The sequence below is a fragment of the Corvus hawaiiensis genome, chromosome 20, assembly GCF_020740725.1.
Source record: "Corvus hawaiiensis isolate bCorHaw1 chromosome 20, bCorHaw1.pri.cur, whole genome shotgun sequence".
NCBI classification, from domain to species: Eukaryota; Metazoa; Chordata; class Aves; order Passeriformes; family Corvidae; genus Corvus; species Corvus hawaiiensis.
The window spans coordinates 1,971,707-1,989,960 of record NC_063232.1 but is presented as its reverse complement, the minus strand read 5'-3'; the positions used below and the strand labels follow the sequence as shown (position 1 = coordinate 1,989,960).

The following is an 18,254-nucleotide window of genomic DNA, read 5'->3' as shown; positions in this document are numbered from 1 at the left end:
ATGTTGAGAAGATATATGTAAAAGTAGGGTAGGAATAGGAGGACATGTATCAAGGGAGCTTATATCCTCTTATTCCCCTGCTACCTTTACATTTACCTTTACTCTTTAAATGATAAATACATAACAAGTGGCTGATGGGGGAAAGTATATTTCCATCAATTTCATTTATATTTTAAAAAAAATCACTTAAGTTCTCCCTATCATCCTTACAGTCTATATTCCAGGGAGGTAAAAAGTCCCTCATGGCTGATTTTTATGCTTGAAAATTACATGTTTTTTTGATATGCCACAAATCTAAGATAAAACCGATTCAGAAAAGATATAAGGAGGCTTTATGAAGCTTATTTCATTTGTAGTGTGTTTGCACTTGGGTTACATGAGGAGAAATTTGGCCTTCGAGCCCACGTCTCTGTAAGCAGCATTCCTGGCTTTGCATATCAGATATGAAATTTGTTTGGAATGTTTGCTATAAAAATACCTACGCATGAACTTACATCAGCGAGAAAGAAACTTCGGCTTGACCTTTCTGCAGCTCTGATGTGGCAAGATCATTCCGTGCGGAAACAGTAACTTAGGGAATGACTCGCAACTCGTGTTTTCACAGGCTTTGTTTCAGCGCAGGAACAATCCTTGGAACAAGCTGCCCTTAGAAATCAGTGTTTTCTTTCAAACTCCTTATTTTCTGCTCGGGAGTGACCCAGGGTAGGTTACCAGGCTTAATGTTGTAACAAAGCCATTTGGGAAATCCTCCCATTCTGTGTCAGTCCTGGGCTGAATACTAAAAGCAAACACGCTGGAGAACAGCAAAGGGCAGTGGTGGTTTTGATCCTTTTACAATTCAGCGCGTGTTTCTGTTTCAGACAGTGAAAAGACATTTTAATGGAACAGGAACCTCCTACTGTCACCCCAGGCCTGCAGCCCTGCGACTTAGAGGACTTTTTGAGGAGAACCACCGTGCCCTGAGAGGTTTGAGGCGGTTGAGGGGCTGTTCCCTCTGAGAGGTTCGAGGGGGTTGACGGGCTCATCCTGTAAGGTTTGAGACGCTGATCCCCTATGAGTTTTTTGGGGGTTGAGGAGCTGATTCCCTGTTTAAGGGCATTGAGGGGATGATCCCTGTGAGGTTTGGGGGGCTGAGGGGCTGTTCCCTGCGAGGATCGAGGGGATTGACGGGCCGTTCCCTCTGCGGTTTGAGGGCGCTGCAACTCTCACCCTCCCACAGGAGACTGGGGCTGTTCCGCCGGGGGCCCCACCGCACCACAGCCTTTCTCCTCTCCCCGGCGCACGCTACGGGAAGCGCTGACAGCTTTCGCAAGCGACACATTCCGAAGAGCCCGTGCCGGGGCAGAGCCTTGTCCTTCCTCCTCACAGCTCCTTCTTCTGCGGCCGATGGGCGAACCCGGAGCCGAGGCACCGTGAGCCCCGGCCGCCGCTGCGCTTCCCGCTCAGCCGCCCCTGAGGGGACGCGCGACGGCGCCGGGAGGGGGCGGGGGGAGCACCGGGGGGGAGGCGGCGATGGCCAATCACAGCCCCGCCCCCTCGTCCCCGCGCCCCACGTGACGCGGCGCGCGCGCCCCACGTGACCCGCGATGGAGGCTGCTGCGGCGGGGCGGGCGCGCGGCCGCCGCCTCCTCCTCCCCCTGCCCCCCCCGGGCGGCTCCGCCCCCCCCCCCGTCGGTAGCGGCTCCGGCGGGCGCCGCCGCGGCCATGGACTGAGCGGCACCATGGGCACCAAGGAGTCCCGCATCGGCTTCCTCGGCTACGACGAGGCCCTGCGGAGGGGTGAGGGAGCGGCGGGGAAGGACGGGAGGGTGGGTGGAGGTTGGCGCGGTGGAGGAGCGGGGGGGGGGGGGGGCCACCCCGCGCTGCCCCCCGCCAGCGGGCGGTGAGGCGGCACCACCATGACGGACTCCGCGCGGAGGCACTTGGCGCCGTACGGGCGCTCCCTCGGGCTCCTTCCCCGCACCCTTCGCCCCCCACCCTGCTATTTATTTATTTATTTATCTTATCTATTTATTTATTTGTCTCTCTCCCCTTATTTAACGCGGCCCCGGCAGGGCCCGGTCCCCGCCGCCGGTGCCGTCCCCTCCCGCCGGCCTCGGCCCGGCCTTCGCCTGTCGCTGGCCGGCTCTTCGCGGGCAGCCGGGATAAATCGGGAAACGCTGCCATCCCGGTGTGACAGGGCTGTCAGCTCCCGGCTCTGCCGTCCCTCCCGCTCCTCGTGTTTACTTCCCCGTGCTCGGGGATCACGCATCTGCAGCTCCGCATGGAAAGATGGATGTGGCGTGCGTGGTTCGGGGTTGATGTCGCTGTTTTAGCCCGGTTTAGGGTCCTCCCGGAGAATTTAAAGAGGAACTAGCGAAAGGAAAACATAAACAAGCTGAATGGTGAATGCTTGCAGCTGCAGGGCTCCAAGGCGACAGCAAGCTACACCCTAGAAGCTGCCTGACTCTGGAACTGATAGCCAAGTCCAAGGACAAAGAGGGACAGGAATTTTCAGCAGTAAATGGCTTGCAGGGAGGACAGGTGTTTGTAATTGTTGCCCTATTGTGCGTTCACGTGATGCAGTGCAGGTAAAGCAGCTCACCTGTTTGATATTTAAAGCCCTGATAGAATTCATGAGCTCAAGCCAATCTATGGCTGCCCTTTTTATTCCTGCTTACATGTGAGAGGCATGTCAGGAGGGATTAGGGAAAACTAGGAGGAATCCACTGCGTGTTAACTGAAAGAGAAACAAATTGATGTGAAATTGGGTTTTTGTTAAATATCTTCTAGTTGGTTTTTTTGTTTTTTTGGTTTTTTTCTGGTGGAGCCTCTGAGGGATGCCATGTCAGATAGGAAATGGAGCAGTGTAGTGTCAAGCAGGAGAAACAAATGTATGATTCAAAGTCACTTGTGTTACAGATTTTAAACATAACAGCCCTGAAGAATTTTCACTGCTAGTGAAAGTATAGGAAGTCTTTGAAAGCTTTGGTGCATGTATTTTTAGAAGAGCTGGAGTTAAAAATGCAGCTTGGTAGAGGTGTGAAGTTAAATATATCAGGAGGCGTTTGAAATAAGCTGTTTGGTGGAAAATACAGTCATTTGGTCACGATGTATATTCCAAAGTTCCTAAATAAGAAAAAACAAGTGTTTTGAATTTTAAAGTTAGATTTAAACTCTCACACTGCTTCAAAATCAAGGGAGTTGATCTGGATGTTTCATAATTAATAAGATTGGTTTCTGAAAAAGTTATTTGAAATTATTTCGGTGCAGTGGATATAATACTTTTCTTTGTCATTTTTTGGATGTTTTTCTTCTCTATATGAGACATTCAATACTGTTTTTCTGTAGGAGACCAGAAAGGTTGTTTTAGGCACTCTGTTATAAATTAATGTTTTGCTAAATAACTATGTTGTTTACTTAACCAGTGAACCACTGTATGTATAAAACAGGCCAGTTATCAAAACGTTATTTGTTAGACCATTCTTACTTCCACAGAACCTTGCTGGTACTTGTGGCATTTCTGTGGACACAAACAGAGATAACAGATAAATGCAAACGTTAAAAAAAGAAAGCCAAATATATTTATTTCCAGTTAGATCCACCTTCTCTAGCATTGTTTCCTGGTTGTTAAATGCTGAGAAAGTTTTGTATTAGGTGATATTGTTCAAATTTTTCAACTGGAAATTCTTCATGAGTAATCAGTAGTGGTTACCTGTACTTGTGGTAATCATTCAGAATGCTGTGATCATATTTTTGAGTCACCAATTTGAATTTCAGTTGTTCAGAGTATCTGGAAAAACAGTGCTTCTGTAAGCTTCAGAAAATAAGGCCGACTTTTAAGCAATTTCATTTATTGCAATTCCATTTTGGTAGTAGCCAAAGGTTGTGAAGGTGAGGGGAATTGCAGTTAAAGGCTCACAATATAAATAACTGTAGCTAAAATGTAACTTCTGTTCAAGGAGATGAAAGTGCCAGAGCAGGCTGGTGCTGATGGCCTTTTCCACCCCTGAGCAGGAGATGGTCCTGCTGTTTTATTTTCTTCCTGCTCCTTGGCACAGGCAGCTGACACTGCTGTGGTGACGTGGCCGTGTGGATGGGGACAGTGAAGTTGTCCTGTGTCCACCAGTGCAGGTCACAGGACTCTCATCAGCCTCCCTGAGATCTGTGTCTGCCTGTGCAGCTTGGCAATGGAAAGCAAGGGATGCTATTTTAGACATCTCTTTTTATGAATTTTGCCAATTGTGGTCATCTTATTTATAGTAGCCAGAGGCACAAAGTAATGTTGCTGTGGAAAAGGTATGAGATGAGAAGTGAGGAGAGCTATTCCTGACCCCATGGACCTCCTTCTGAGGATGGATTCTTTGTGAGGAGATTAAATTCTTGGGCAGGTTGTTAGAGGTGAAGTAGGAAGTGCTTTGTTCCAAACTGAGCATAAAACTGTTGGTTATTTTATCAAACTAAATTTGTGATGGCATGAACTGGTACTGTGGCTCTTGCGCTTGTTGCTTTTTTTCCTAGACCTAAGCTCCAACAACAATTTTCTTCCTAGGGCAGTGCTGCAAGTCAGTCAGTTTTGGTGCCTTTTCCAATGTTTGCCTCTGATTTCCCACTCTTCTCCTACCTCCTTGTCCATCAGGCTGTCTGGGTGCTCTGGCCTTGCCTTATGCCAAGGAGATGGTGCTCTAAAGCCTGCCTTATCTTTTAGTTCTCCTGCTGCCAGTGTTGACACCCAATTCCTTAAAGGGCTGTCTTCGGGCCGATAAAACTTTATAGAAGGAAGAACTTTTTATCACTATTGTATTAGCTCCAGCACAGCAGCTCCTGTACTGTGTATGCACTGTTGTGTATGGAATATTTTAATAAGAATTCTCCAGGAAAGAGATGCCTACATGGTATTGGTGGCCAGTTTATTTCAAATCCCTAAGGACTGTATTTTCCAGTGGCTGTTAATGTGTTCTGCTTCAGTAACTTTCAGAGGATAATCGTAGACTGAGCATAAATTTATGTATGTACTTGTGAATTATGAAACCGTAGAATCTGTAGTCAAAGTTTCTGTGAATGCTACTTAGAGCAGGTGTAATTCAGGCCATTTCCAGCTAAATTATCTATGCTAACTATTGAGTCAGGGAACCACTTAAAAGAAATGTCAGTTAATAGTCACAAATCTGTCAAATTTGGGCCGGAGAGGAAGGAAGAGTTTTCCTTCTGCTCAAAGCAAGATAAAATTTTTGTTTCATATGTGCAGGGTGGAAGAAGAGGAGCTGCCACAACATCAGCATGGTCGGTGAGCATAGAATTTGGAGAAATGGGTGACTGCTGATAAATCCATTTCATTGTGTTTGGTCTTGTGCACAGTGATCTCTGAGAAAAAGAGCAAAATGAAAGCACAAAAAGAGTGCTGTTGTTGGAAAATGTACATGCAGTTAAAATGCCAGCTAACAGTGAAGCAAAACTTTCAGGTGTATCAATTGCACAGGTTTTGCCTCTGGAGAGCTCATGGAATAGTGGTTTTTGAAGGCAGTTTTCTCCCCTGGTTGTCCGTCTCTGAGATGGTACCAACACCAAGCCCATCAAAGTAACAAAAACCCACTCTAATGCACAAGAAGGTTGGTTAGCGTGTGCCAGTAATGACTAATGTTGTGTGATGGGCAGAGGATAAATCTTGCTAATGACCTTTTGTGTCTTGATTGAATTTGAAAAATAGCTACATTTGTTTTATTTAAATCAAGGCAAATATATCTGGTGTCTGATCATTAACATCCTCAAGCGTACAGATGTCATAAATCTGACAAAAGGATGATGGAAAACTTGTGCAAATATATAATCATCTATTTGAGGCTGTCGATCTCAGCCTGGTGACAAATCCATGGACTCAGCCCTTGAGCCCATGGAAAACTGCTTTTTATTACTCCAGATTATGAAATTAACTTTTTAAATCCCAGACATCTTTTTAGGAAAAACGATCAGGGAACCATTTTAGTGGTTTATTCTCTTCTTTCTATATTCCACAAAGGCGATTGCTCTGCTTTGTTTTCTCCCATATCTGAAAACCAGAGCTTGACCACGATAGGGAGGTGAAGGTTCTTCAGGATATGTTGTTTTCTAAGGGTATAAACCTGTGTCTTTCTGAGCCTTGAGTTTCAGAGGCATGTGGTGAAAGTGCCTAGAAGTCTCATAGCCTTTTTTTTAGCTACCAGAATGAATAGAATCCACTGTGGAGACTGTCTAGATTCTATAGCGAGGCTTGTTATATCAGCCAGTATTTGATGGCTTCAGGGCTCTGTCATATGATGAAAGCAGGTATGAATGCAGAGCTTCACACTTCCTGTTTATAAAGCTGCAGAGCTACAAGTGGCCACTCAAATTCACAGAGCAGTAATTATTTCACAACTCTGGCATTCATTTGTGGTGCTTGTTTTGGGAGGGCACCTCAGTAGTCTCTGCTGAGCATGTACTACAAGGCAGGAGTGACTTGGGGAATTCCACTGAAACTTCCACGAACTGATGAGAAGATGCTTCTTAGAATCACAGAGTGGTTTGGGTTGGAAGGGGCCTCAAAGATCGTCTTGTTCCACCCTCCTGCCATGGGCACCTTCCGTGACACCAGGTTGCTCCAGCCTGGCCTTGGACACTTCCAGGGATGGGACAGCCACAGCTTCTCTGGGCACCCTGTGCCAGGGCTGCCCCACTCTCACAGGGAGGAATTTCTTCCTCATATTGAGTATAAGCCCACTCTCTGTCAGTGTGAAGCCATTCCTCCTTGTCCTGGCACTCTGAGCTCTTGAAAAAAGTCTCTCTCTGTGTTTCTTATCAGCTCCTTCAGGTACTGGAGGGCTGCAATTAGGTCACTCCAAAGCTTCTCTTTTCCAGGCTGAACAACTCCAATTCTCTCATCTTTTCCTCCCAGCAGAGCTGCTCCATCCCTCTGATCATCCCCGTGCCGCCTCCTCCTCTGGACTCCAGCAGCTCCAAGTGGAGCTGCACCTCCTTCTGGAGTTGCACGTCAGGGTGGAGGCAGCTCTGCAGGTGGGGTCTCACCTGAGAGGGCAGAGGGGCACAATGCCCCCTTTCCTGCTGCCCACACTGTGGGATCAGCCCAGGACACAGCACATGTCCAGCCTCTCCCTTGCACCAGCACCCCCAAACCTTTCTCCCTACAACTGCACTTGATCTGTTGGAAGAGAGTTGGTTTTTAATCTGTAATTCTTCAGCTGCTAAATTGCAGCCACCACTTTCTCCTTTACCTCAGGTTCCAAGTTTAGAGAAGTGAACTCAGTGGGTTTCAACCTCTTGCTTAGAACTACCCAAGTTATTTCCTATTGGAAATGAGGAACATGGTGTAGTAAACTCAGCTAACGGTAACTTTCCTTTCCTGAGATACCTTTTGTGGTCTTTAGAGGCTCTTTACGAAATGCCAGTTGAAAACTTATAAATTAGGGGTAAATATTGCCACCTGCTTGGGCTTCTGGGCATGCTGTGGTTCTGTGGGAGATGATTGCATCCTTTTAGTAGGTTTTTAGTAATTCTTAGATGGTTCCCAAGCACAGTAGAAACTTGGTGATTGCTCAAATGCTGGATGTGCAGAGAGTGATGCAAGTCTGAGAAAAGAGGATTTAAGAATGTAGGTGTTCCATAAATAAGAAGAAGTTGATCATCTTAAAGGCAAAAACCCTCAAAAAGTTGAATTATGATTCAGTAAGTGTTGGGAATTCTCTGGTTTCTCACTTCTCAGGTGAATCATGTCTCTAAATATGAGCAGGCTCACAATATTAGCTGCAGTTTTGTCCTGTCAGCGTGTTACTGGAGATTCCAATCAAAGCAGTCAGGAAAGCTGCCAGGGGAGTTTAAATAGATATCATTCCAGCCATGGGGCTGGAGGTCACAGGATAAGCTGAACAAATCCTTATTTTGAGTGTTAAATATCTTGATATAAGTGAAAAGACCACTATCAGGCTATTCTGTGTGTAATACATTTTCTTACCTTGATGTAGACTAAAACTGAGTCCTCAAAACATTTATTTGGATTATAGATTATATGCCTATATATCTCATGGGTCATAAAACTGAGCTTTATTTCTTGTATTTTAATCAATGACATCAGTTATTTTCATGGTTTCTAATCAGTTTCTAGTTTTTACTCCTGTAACACCAGGCCTTTTTTTTTTTCTTTTGGTTTTTTTTTTTTAATATACATGCCTGGAGAAAGTTGTTGAATTTTCATCCTTAGAGGTTTCCAAGCTCTGCCTAGACAAAACCCTCCGGAAGCTGGTTTGAATTCAGCCTTGACCTAGTTTCAAGCACAAGGGTGAACCAAGTGACCTCCTGAGATACTTTCCAACCTGATAGATTCTATAAAATATTTCTGTTCATCTTGAATTTTGGAAAGCCTTGTTTTGATGAAGTCCTAAATCTACCTGACAGTGTCTTACGGGGTGGGGGGGGTGGGGGGGGGAAGACAGAAATAGAAACTAGGAAGTTGTTCAGAGTGAGATGAAGCATCTCTAATGAAATGTGAAAGAAAAAAAAATAAGAGTGGGCTACTTTGAATACTGTTTACTTGACTTATAACAGTCTCAGGCTTTCTGGCTGCTGGCACTATGGCAGGAATGAGTACAACAACCCTCACCCCTTTCCTCTGCTCAAGGGAACTCGGCCCACTGTCTCCTTTCATAAAATAAGTAAGGCATTCAGTTCTTTAGTACTCAAGAAAATGAAATCAGATTCAAAAAATGGGCCTCTGAAGGGATAACAAGCCTTGTGAGAATGAAAAAGAACATAGCATTAAGAAGTAGTGTGATGAGGTGAGGCATGAAGTGTCTATTGAATTCTGTAAATTAAGATTATTGTATGACTCCTGCCTTGAGGTAGGACTGCTTAGGATTTGTCTGTATTTAAAAACCCAGATGTTACTAATATCTGTCATTCAAAAAGTGTCACTATCTTCTGAAAATTGAGTGTATCTTGGTTAGGTTGTGAATTCGTACATTGATATAAATCATTTGGTATACAAGGAGGTCTAATGAGTCTTGAGCTCTTAGGACATCTGTATGACTTAGTTGTTAACTATTACTAAAATAATCCTGCTCTGTTTTGGTCCAAGAAGAAGTTTCAAGTGCTGTGAGCTTACGGAAGACTGATGGAGGAGGGGTAGGACAAGTGTTGCATTTTCAAATAGCAGAATTGTTTCTGTCCACTGACTTTAGTTATTTCCAAGCCTGATGTAAACCAGAACTGCCCAGTTGGGGTTTTAGGGCCTCCTACAGGCCTCCTTTAGGGCTCTTCTTTGCCTGATGCTTTCCTAGTTTGAGTTTCTGTATAGAAAAGAAAGTTCCGTGGGTTAATTCTAATTAAGACTTTCAATTTTTAGGCATTTAAAAGCAAGTTATTTCTTAATTTGTTCCATTCCTTGAAGCAGGTGCTTTTTCTATAAGTTATACTTAGTCTGAATTATTGTGAATGTCCATGTGATATTTGCAGTATTGAAGAACTACAAAAAAGCATCTTTAACATTTAATTTTCATATGAAAAGGTCATTTACATAATGAGACAATGAAGCCTTTGGGCAAAGATGAATGTAGAAGAAAAATCCATTAAGGTAGATTCTGCCTAAGAGTTTGAAAGGGCCTAATTCACCAAACTTTTGAATGCTGGATTATTGCTAGCACTTACTGGAATAAAATTCCCTGCTTGCCTAAAAAGAGTGGCAAAATCCTAATGCACATTTTCTTTTGTGATTTCTTCAGGGACACCTTACCTTTTGTTAGTGATGACTCCATATCTCATAGGCTGTGTAGCTTTAGTGTTTTCAGCTGGGCTGTGTAATAGTAGTTGGCATTTCTTTTTTACATAATGAATTTTAACACCTCTGAGAGGTGGGGTTTTTATGAGGTTGTGTTTACAGTTGAGCAGGGCTGACATGGTCCCTACAGGTGGAGCGTGTTTGGAAAGTGCATGGCTTTGAAATGCTGTTTTATTAAACTGGTGTAAAAGCCCTTCTGTATTTCTGATTTTTAATGGCTATAAACTGAGTTCAGATCTTGGTTTGGCACAAAATGTGTCTGCATGTGGGTTTTGTAGTAGCTCACCAAATCTGCTTAAAAACTGATGCAAGTTATCAATCAGAATTTTTCTATGTAGCCCATTAATTCATTCATTAGAATGTCAATTAAAGAAAATTCCTTAATTATTTTAGTGTTTTTCTGACATGTGCCTAAGTTCTAGAGATGTGAGATTCTTGGTTAAATAATCCAATAGTTTAACAAAACCACTGTTCTTATAAAAATCTGGTGACATTTGCTACAAGGCCCTTATTTGGTGGTGTAAAAGAGGCTGTGGCTGAGAAAGGTTTGGACAAGGGATAATCAGGCAGTTTGTAATGACCAGGGTTTATTTCCCACTGTATAAATGTTACTTAATGCAGGACTGGTGCAAGCCCTGAAACAGTTCCTCACTGAATCATTGCCTCCCCTGGAGTGATCAGCTGTCACAGGTAGGGTGACTTGGCAGATCGAGTGACATGCCCTGATCTCCAGGGTGTTCAAATCCTCCCTTTCCTTCTCCTTTCAACGTGTCACAACCCAGGACAAGCCTCTCTCATCTCATGGAAATGTGATTTGGAGGCAACCTGTGCTTTCCATGGGGTGTGTTTGGGGCAAAACATGGTATTAATGGTGGTGTTAATAAACTGCACAGGTTCATGTGCCCACCAAGGAGGAGTTCTCTGCAAACCAGAGTTCCTGAGACAGGGATGCTCTTGGAACCAGCAGGGCCACCCCTCCCTCGTGATGGGAAGCACTGGACAAACTGTGATGGGATGGGCAGAAATAATGTCTGGCTTTGTCAGACACTGCAGTTCTGACTTTTAGAGTGGTTTTAAATAGTCACTGAGACAGTCTGTACTGTAAAAAGAGATCTGACTTCCTTCTGGTCAGGCTCTGCAGCCGCAGGGCCAGGCAGTGGGAGCTGCTCGGAGCCAGAGCTTCCAACCAGCAGCTACAAAGGCAAAAGGAATCTCTAACACTTATTTTGATGATTTTTTTTTTTTTTTTTAATGTCCAAATCCTTTGAAGCTGTTTCACTTAGTTTAGAATCTGAATTGGGCCCACAAGCTATGAGAGGCAATGTCACTGGGCCAAAATAAGAGATAATTGCATTCTGTATAAAAATGTAGGCTTCATCCTTTCAAAATAAAATCTACTGCAAGCCTTTTGGAATTTTTCCTCAAAACCAGTGATTTTATTCACATTGTAGCTATCTTTTTGTTAGCTGGTCTTTCAGTTGTCATCTACTCACAGTTTAATTTCATGTTAAGTATTTAGTATAGAATGGATGCTGATGTTTCTTTTGTGTTTTGAATGGATGTTCCTTATCTCATATATGATGATAATGGCAGTGCTCAGGGTTTGTGACACTCTCCTGAGCTGAAATATTTTAACAGGAATTTCTCTCTGATCTAAGCTTGCCCTCTTCCAGTGTGAACCCATTGCTACCACTACGGTTCCTGATGAAGGGTCCTTCCCTTCAGATGCTGGAATTGTTTCACATAATTAATTTTGCTCCATTAGTTTGCAAAATTTGTTCTTTTAAAATTCTGAGACCTTGAATGAAATAAAAAAGTGGAAGAAACACAGAGCCCTAAACAGAACAGGAAGTACCAGATTGAATAAGTCTGTGGATGTGGGGAAAAAGAACTGAAAGTATTGGGATAGTAATTATGAGAACTTGAGTTTTGCAGATTGAATTTGTTCTAAAAATGAACTTGAATGTGGCATCATGAATGTATTTTGGGCTGAAGAAGCAGTTCTTTTCAATCCCCATTTCTAGCTGTTAGGTGTTATCCAGAACACAAATCTTACTCTGGAAATTTCCTAGTCTTGTCAAGATTTCTAGCACGTTTTCCCTCGTGATGTGATAAGTTAAATCCTGGATTTTAGTTTAAAAATTGAAAAAGTGGATTTGCACTGAAGCAGCAGTGCTTTAGGACAAATGAGCAGTTGGTGCAGTCAGGGCAACCTGGTCTGTGTTTTGCCAGGATCTTAGGGAAGGTTGTTATCAGTGGTAGAGTAATGTGAGAACGTTTTGGTCCCTGTTTTCCAATCCTGCAGCTGACAACATGATTTGTCTTTGCCTAAAGAATTATAATTGATCTTTTTGCCATTAATAAATTCCCCGGGTTTTTTGTTGCCTGCAATTTAGCATTGTCTTCTGATCACCTTGGATAAAGAATTGTGGTGTAAATGTGTTGTGAGAACGAATGTTATTCTTTAAATAATGAGTAGATTGCAATGTTGATAGGGCAGAGAAGGAAGGAACCACAACACGCACTAATTCCAGTGCAGAACACGGGATAAATATCTGCAGAGGCCAGAGTGTTACAGGGATAGAGGTTAAAAAGCAGAATAGAAAATATTTGATAAATATAGACTCACAGAATGTTCATAATTTATTATGTAAATGTACTGCTGCTAATAGAGACTGTAATGTCCTTGAGGATATCTTGTGAGTCTCTTCAGGGATTCAGGGAGAGGTTCCAGCTGCTGCCTCCGTTCAGGGCACTGGGGCTCTTTGGTGTAAAGTCGTTCTGGTGCCTTTTCTGTTTCTGTGGAACAATGGGCAGTGTGTTCATATGAATCTCTGGAATTGGAGTCATCCCATCCATCCGAGCTGCTCAGTGGCACTGGAATGACTTGGAGCTGCTTTCCCATGCAGCTGTTCCAGGGTGGATCTAAATATGCTGTTTCATCCTTCCCAATGGAGGGCCTTCGGAATAATGTACATCTAATGCTGAATATCTTCAGTGAGAAATTCTATAATGTAAAACTAGTATGGCATCTTTCAGGATAATCCTAAATACGAATCCTAGGATGTTAATTGAGGATTCTCTTAACAGGAGATGCAGCAGTGGAAATGGAGTTTGGAAATAATAATAATGCTAGTTGTTTGCTATTGTCTGTTAGAAAATAAAGCTCTGATTCAGTTCTTGGTGTTCTACCAAACATGTAATGGGGTCTCAGAACTAAGCACATGGTGGTTTTTATTTTATTTCTTCACTCACTAGTCCAGTGTCTGTATTTGTGATTCTGCTGGTATTTTTCAGCCATTCACAGGTCGTGTAGCAAACTTTTCATTACGTGTTTGTAACTGTGTGACAGGAGACAGAAATTTGGGACCTGACACTAAAATATTCCCTTTACATCTGAGTTTGAGATTATATTTTAGACAGATGTGTCCCCAAGAATTGGGAATAGGAAGGCTGGAAGCAGAGAGCCTTTTGTTGGCCATATGAATACACACACGTGGAGTGTTTGTGCCAGAACACTTGACTTGCAAGTGAGTCATGTTTTTCCTCTGACTTTAGAAATTAAGATGTAGCAATGTATAAATATTATCTGAATCTTTTATTATTCGTGTCATAGTATGTAAGTACTGTGCTTTACTAGAGTTGGCTCTTCTAGCTGCCAGAGGCCAAGACTGGAGTGAATATTTGATCAAAATATACCAGCAATCCCAAATTAGAGCTTCTTCCTTGCCTCTCATCCTCACTGAAGGTGATAGGAAACTCTGCCTTCCTATGTAGAAGTTGTAGCTTGTGTTTAACTTTCAGGCTTAGACTCTATTTTTTATTTAAAGAAAATTCATATTACAGCTGCATTTAGTATGTTTGGCACTCTTGGGAGACAGGATATGAAATATTTGTTACATTACAATTTATTTTGTAGCCCAGTCCTTATGTGGTGTTTGCATTTACATAGTTGGCACTTGCCTTTCATTTTAACAGGGTGTTTATTTCTTGGAAACGAGTTATATATTGTAATTTTGTGAATCTTAACAAGCATAAATGTCTAGATGATTTTCATGGTGGTAATAAAGCAGAAGCAGCTTTTTTGAGTTGTGACAGAAGCTGCTCTGCTCACCTATAACAATACAAACTTTCAGTGTATTTGCCAGGAAAATTAAGGAAGGGACAGCTCGGAAAAACAGTTTAGTTTCTAATCTAAACAGGGCTAAATATTAATTCTAAACGCTGAAAAGATTGAGGGCTGAAACATTCACCTGGGAAATCATGGACAAACCACAACTATGAAGGTGCATCAGAGGAAAATAGCAGTGGAAGGGGAAAGCAAGTTAAGGAAGGAAAAGATGAGGAACTCAGGTGAAGATGGGCATCCCAGACTCCTGATTATTTTTTAGTCCATGTTGTATTTTGGAGGGGAGTTCAGGGTTCTCAGTACTGCTGCTCAGAATGGTTTGTGCTCTTTAAAACTTGTCCCCCTTTTCCCAGCCAGCAGAGGACAGGGGCCATGGGTGGGAAAGGTGACATCCTGGGATGAACCATGGCTGGAAATTGCTCCTGGAGAATGAGTTTACCAGTTCTTTACTTGATAACAGGAACCACTTTTGTCCCTAATATTGCAGTTGATTCTGCTTAAATTTGCAGTTGTAAAAATGGTAAATTTGATTTTGCTGATCTGCAAAGTTTTGTGACTTTTCAGGTTCTTTTCAGGTTCTTTTTATCCCGTGGCTCACAGGGTTGGACCAGGGAGCTCCTTTAATTCCTGAGGATCTAAAATATAGCCAATAAGATTTCCAAGCTCAGATGGTGGGAGGATTATTTCACTGTTGTTATTTTTTTTTTTTTCTTCCCCCCCTTCCCCCCCCCCCCCACTGGCTGTTATGTACCAGTTCCTCTCCACACTGAGCTTACTGGGAGAGTTAATCCAAACAGCAACGTGCCCTGATGGAGATAGAGGGGGATAAAACAGGCTGGAAATGCTGGCATTCTTTTGGGGATGGGGACTGTGAGGAGTAAGCTCTTTGAAGATTAAAAGCATCACTAAATGCTAAGTATTCGTGTTACAGAAAATTGGCAAATCCTATTGTAATGACTAAATCTCCTTCCACTCCCTGCACAGAGATGTTAAACCTTTGATATGCATTAGGGGAAGGTCTGATAGAACCAGGGAAAGCTTTATGCACAGGATGAGCCACTGCTACCAAAAGCAAAGAATAGGTGGGAGGAAAAAATACAGCTGGATTGAATAATTCCATTTTTTTTAAAATACCCAAACCGTGGTGTTGTTATCCTCTAATTCTTGTTATTGGTAAATATGTTAAAGACTATGAAGCCTTTATGGAGGTGCCCTTTGTCAACTGAATTTCTGATGTTCCAGTTACAAAAGATTCCTTAAGAGAGAATTCATTTTTCCATTAGGGAAGGCAGGAATTTTTTGTCTGTGTTTTCTCCCAAAATATTCCCAAGTGGATTCCTTTTTAGCAGGAGTGTGTGGGTGTGGAGGTTGACTTTTTAGTCATAGCTGGTTCATTTATCTCAATTGTGTTTTGCAGTTGGTTCCTCCAATTTGGGGTTGTTCCCAAACACGCTTTACTTTCACTTGCACATTTTACCTCTTTGAAGCTTTTTAGTAATTGCTTTGGTTCTTGACAACTTCATAACCACAGCCATTAAGTCACAATAAAGACTAATGAAAAAAGTAATAAAATTTCCATGTATAACTAGGATGAAGATTCCTAAGGGAAATATTGAGCAAGTGATTACAGGGAAGATAATTGTCTGGTTAGAGAATTATATGCCCTGCGAGTTTGATATTGAACCTCTAAAACTGTCACTTAAAAATCAAAATATTAGAATTATGAAAACGTGAGCTGGAAGTGAGGAAGAATGTGAGACAGGTGATTTTTTTTCTTGCTTTCTGAAGGATGAGCAAGTTGTTAGTTTTATTAGAATTCAAATTTGGTTATTTTTAGTAAAGAATAAATGCAATGTTATGCTGATAGTTGCAAATTACTGCTTGCTTTGTGTACTTGTGATGTGCAGGGCTGGTGGGATTTTGTTTTTTAAGACACTGACTTAGCAAGCTGCTTTTCGTTCAGTAGTGACATTAGAAATTCAGATTTTGGGGGTGTGTTTGGAGAGTATTAGGGGCATTTTGATGCTTCCATTTCTGGGGGAAAATACCAGTACTTCAGTCAGATGAGCTCGAAAGATTCTTGACCCTTCACCTTGACTGACCTTTTTATCCTGTGTTTTCTTTTCCTGTGTATGCAGTACTTTGTTCCTGTTTTGACTTTCAGCGATGTCGATACATTGTGGTTTTCTGCCTTGGTTGGGCTGGTCTGGGTTTTGTGCTGGGAACCTGTGAACCAGAATAAATCCTTTCTTTTCATGCAGTCAAATGAAGTATTTCAGGCTTTTGAGACAGAAATCAGCTTTTTGGTTGTGGTTACTGCTACTCCTCCTAATGGCAGTGATGATTTGTGTGGAGCTTTTGTGATTCTGGAGGTGTTTCCATGTCCAATTAGTTCTACCTGATGTTAATTGGTCAGTTTATAGTAGCCAGGACAGATTAATTCCACCTTCCTTCAGTTAAACACTTGGAATTCTGCCCTTTTCACTGATTAAATCAGCATTTCAGTAGTAGCTTGTAGTGGTTTTATACAATACCTTAGCTCATTTATCACACATCTGTCTGATGCAGGCTGGAATTTATATCCATTTTAGTGCTGAGAGAAGACATGGAGAGGTTAAGTGTCTCTTGCCTGTGTGTCTCAGGCAGTGTTAAGAGTTCAAATGCTTTTATTCTTCACCTTTGCTCCATCAGACAAGTGGCTGCTTTGGAAAGCTGTGGTTGGGGTCTCATCCTGTATTTCTCAGCATTTTACATCAGTGTGCTTCAATTTTGAAGGATGGGGGGAAAAGCATTATAAGGGAAGGTGTTTATGGGGCTGATCTGACTTTGCAAATAAATATTAAATAGGAATTTAAAATACACTTATTGTGTTTGCTTTTGATGCATATATCACAGGTGAGGTGTATAATAATTTTTATTTAAATTGTAATAACTCCACTAGGCCTGTCCAGCCACTTCTTTTAACCTTTAAGCAGAGACTGTAGTGTGTGGCAGTTCTTATATTCCTTATATTCAATAGTTACATCATCAAATATATATAAAATTAAGGAAGATTTTAAGTTCTTTCTTATGATATTTGAATAGAACACTTTATTGAGGTAATTTTTGCAAACCTTAGCTCAGATCCAGCAGCCTCTAAGGAAGTATCACAGAATGTGCAGTGTAGGTACTTCGCTTAGTGAGGAATTGGCTTTGATGTAACAATTTTCTTCTCTCTCTTTTTCCAAAACAGGACGTGAACGAGCAAAAATATCAATATTATGTGTATTTAGTCATGAAGTTATATTTTTATGATGACTCTTAATATTTTTCACTAGGAGCCTGGTAACAGCAGGGCAGCTTTTGCTGAGGCAGGTATTTTGCTGTCCAGTTTTTGTTGTCTAAAATTGTCCTTTCAGTGTGATCTTTGGAGGGGACAGAGGTGGTGCCATAGCCCAAGCCATACACTGCCCACAGGGTATTTTAGAACCTTCCCAGATAAAAGTCAAGAAGGTGGGAGTGGGATTAGAGCTGTAGGATGTGGAAAGAAAGAAGTGTCTCAAGTGAATAGAGATTCTAAAATGAATGGAGAATGTGGCTGCAAAACTTGCAAAGCTCCACTGGAAGGGTTGATTTCCTCCAGCTTGGTTTGAACAGTTTTATAGGGGTGGCAAAACAAGGTTTAAGTCTAGAGTTGGACTTGCATAGTCTGAGCTTCAGATATGGTTTCAGCCCAAAAGGAAGACTCCAGGGTGATTTGGTGATAAATACATGGAGTAAAGGCAGAGCAGAACCAGGTGGTTGCTTTCCAGCATGGGCCAGTTTTGGAAGGCACTGTGCATTTTGTTATCTGGATAGATGGGCATTAAAACAAAAATGTGGAGTAGTACATCCATATAAACAGCCTGAAGTTTAAGTAACACTAGGAAACTAAAAATACCCTCGGCAGCTGGTGAGCTGAAGGTTTGTTACAATTACTTTAAGCTGGGTGACATTTTTAGCTGAGGTTGCGTGGTTTCATTTAAACTTTATTAAACAAACTGGAGCTGGAATATTCCCTGGAGAGTTGGATGCAGCACTAATCTCCTGTTAAACTGTCTGCAGCTTTACTGGAAACCCTTCAGCTGAGGTGGCACAGGAGGTTTGTGTTAGCAAAGTTAACATAGACACAGTGACAGTCTGGGACTTTGCTTCATTGGTGGTTTTTGGAAGTGGGCGGATAGATTTTTTTTTTTTTTTTTTTTAAAGAATTATCACACAATATCTAATTAGTGAAACTTGGTTTTGTTACCTTGAATCAACCTTACAGTCAAAAGGTCGCTTGTGTGGTCTCAAGGTGTAAAGAATTAAATGTGCATTTCCAAT

At 42.2% G+C, this 18,254-nt stretch overlaps 1 protein-coding gene across 5 annotated transcripts in view; it reads left to right on the top strand.

Annotated features, from left to right (window-relative positions):
• The first annotated feature begins 1,659 nt into the window (after positions 1–1,659).
• Positions 1,660–18,254, top strand: part of USP32 (ubiquitin specific peptidase 32) — a 62,525-nt gene continuing 45,930 nt past the window's right edge. For 4 of the 5 annotated variants that reach the window (XM_048324440.1, XM_048324437.1, XM_048324438.1 and 1 more), the window contains exon 1: positions 1,660–1,779. In XM_048324440.1, the coding sequence (XP_048180397.1) occupies positions 1,722–1,779 (58 nt within the window). In that variant the 5' untranslated portion in view covers positions 1,660–1,721. The remainder of the gene's footprint in view (positions 1,780–18,254) is intronic. The other variant, XM_048324439.1, reaches the window with a different exon arrangement.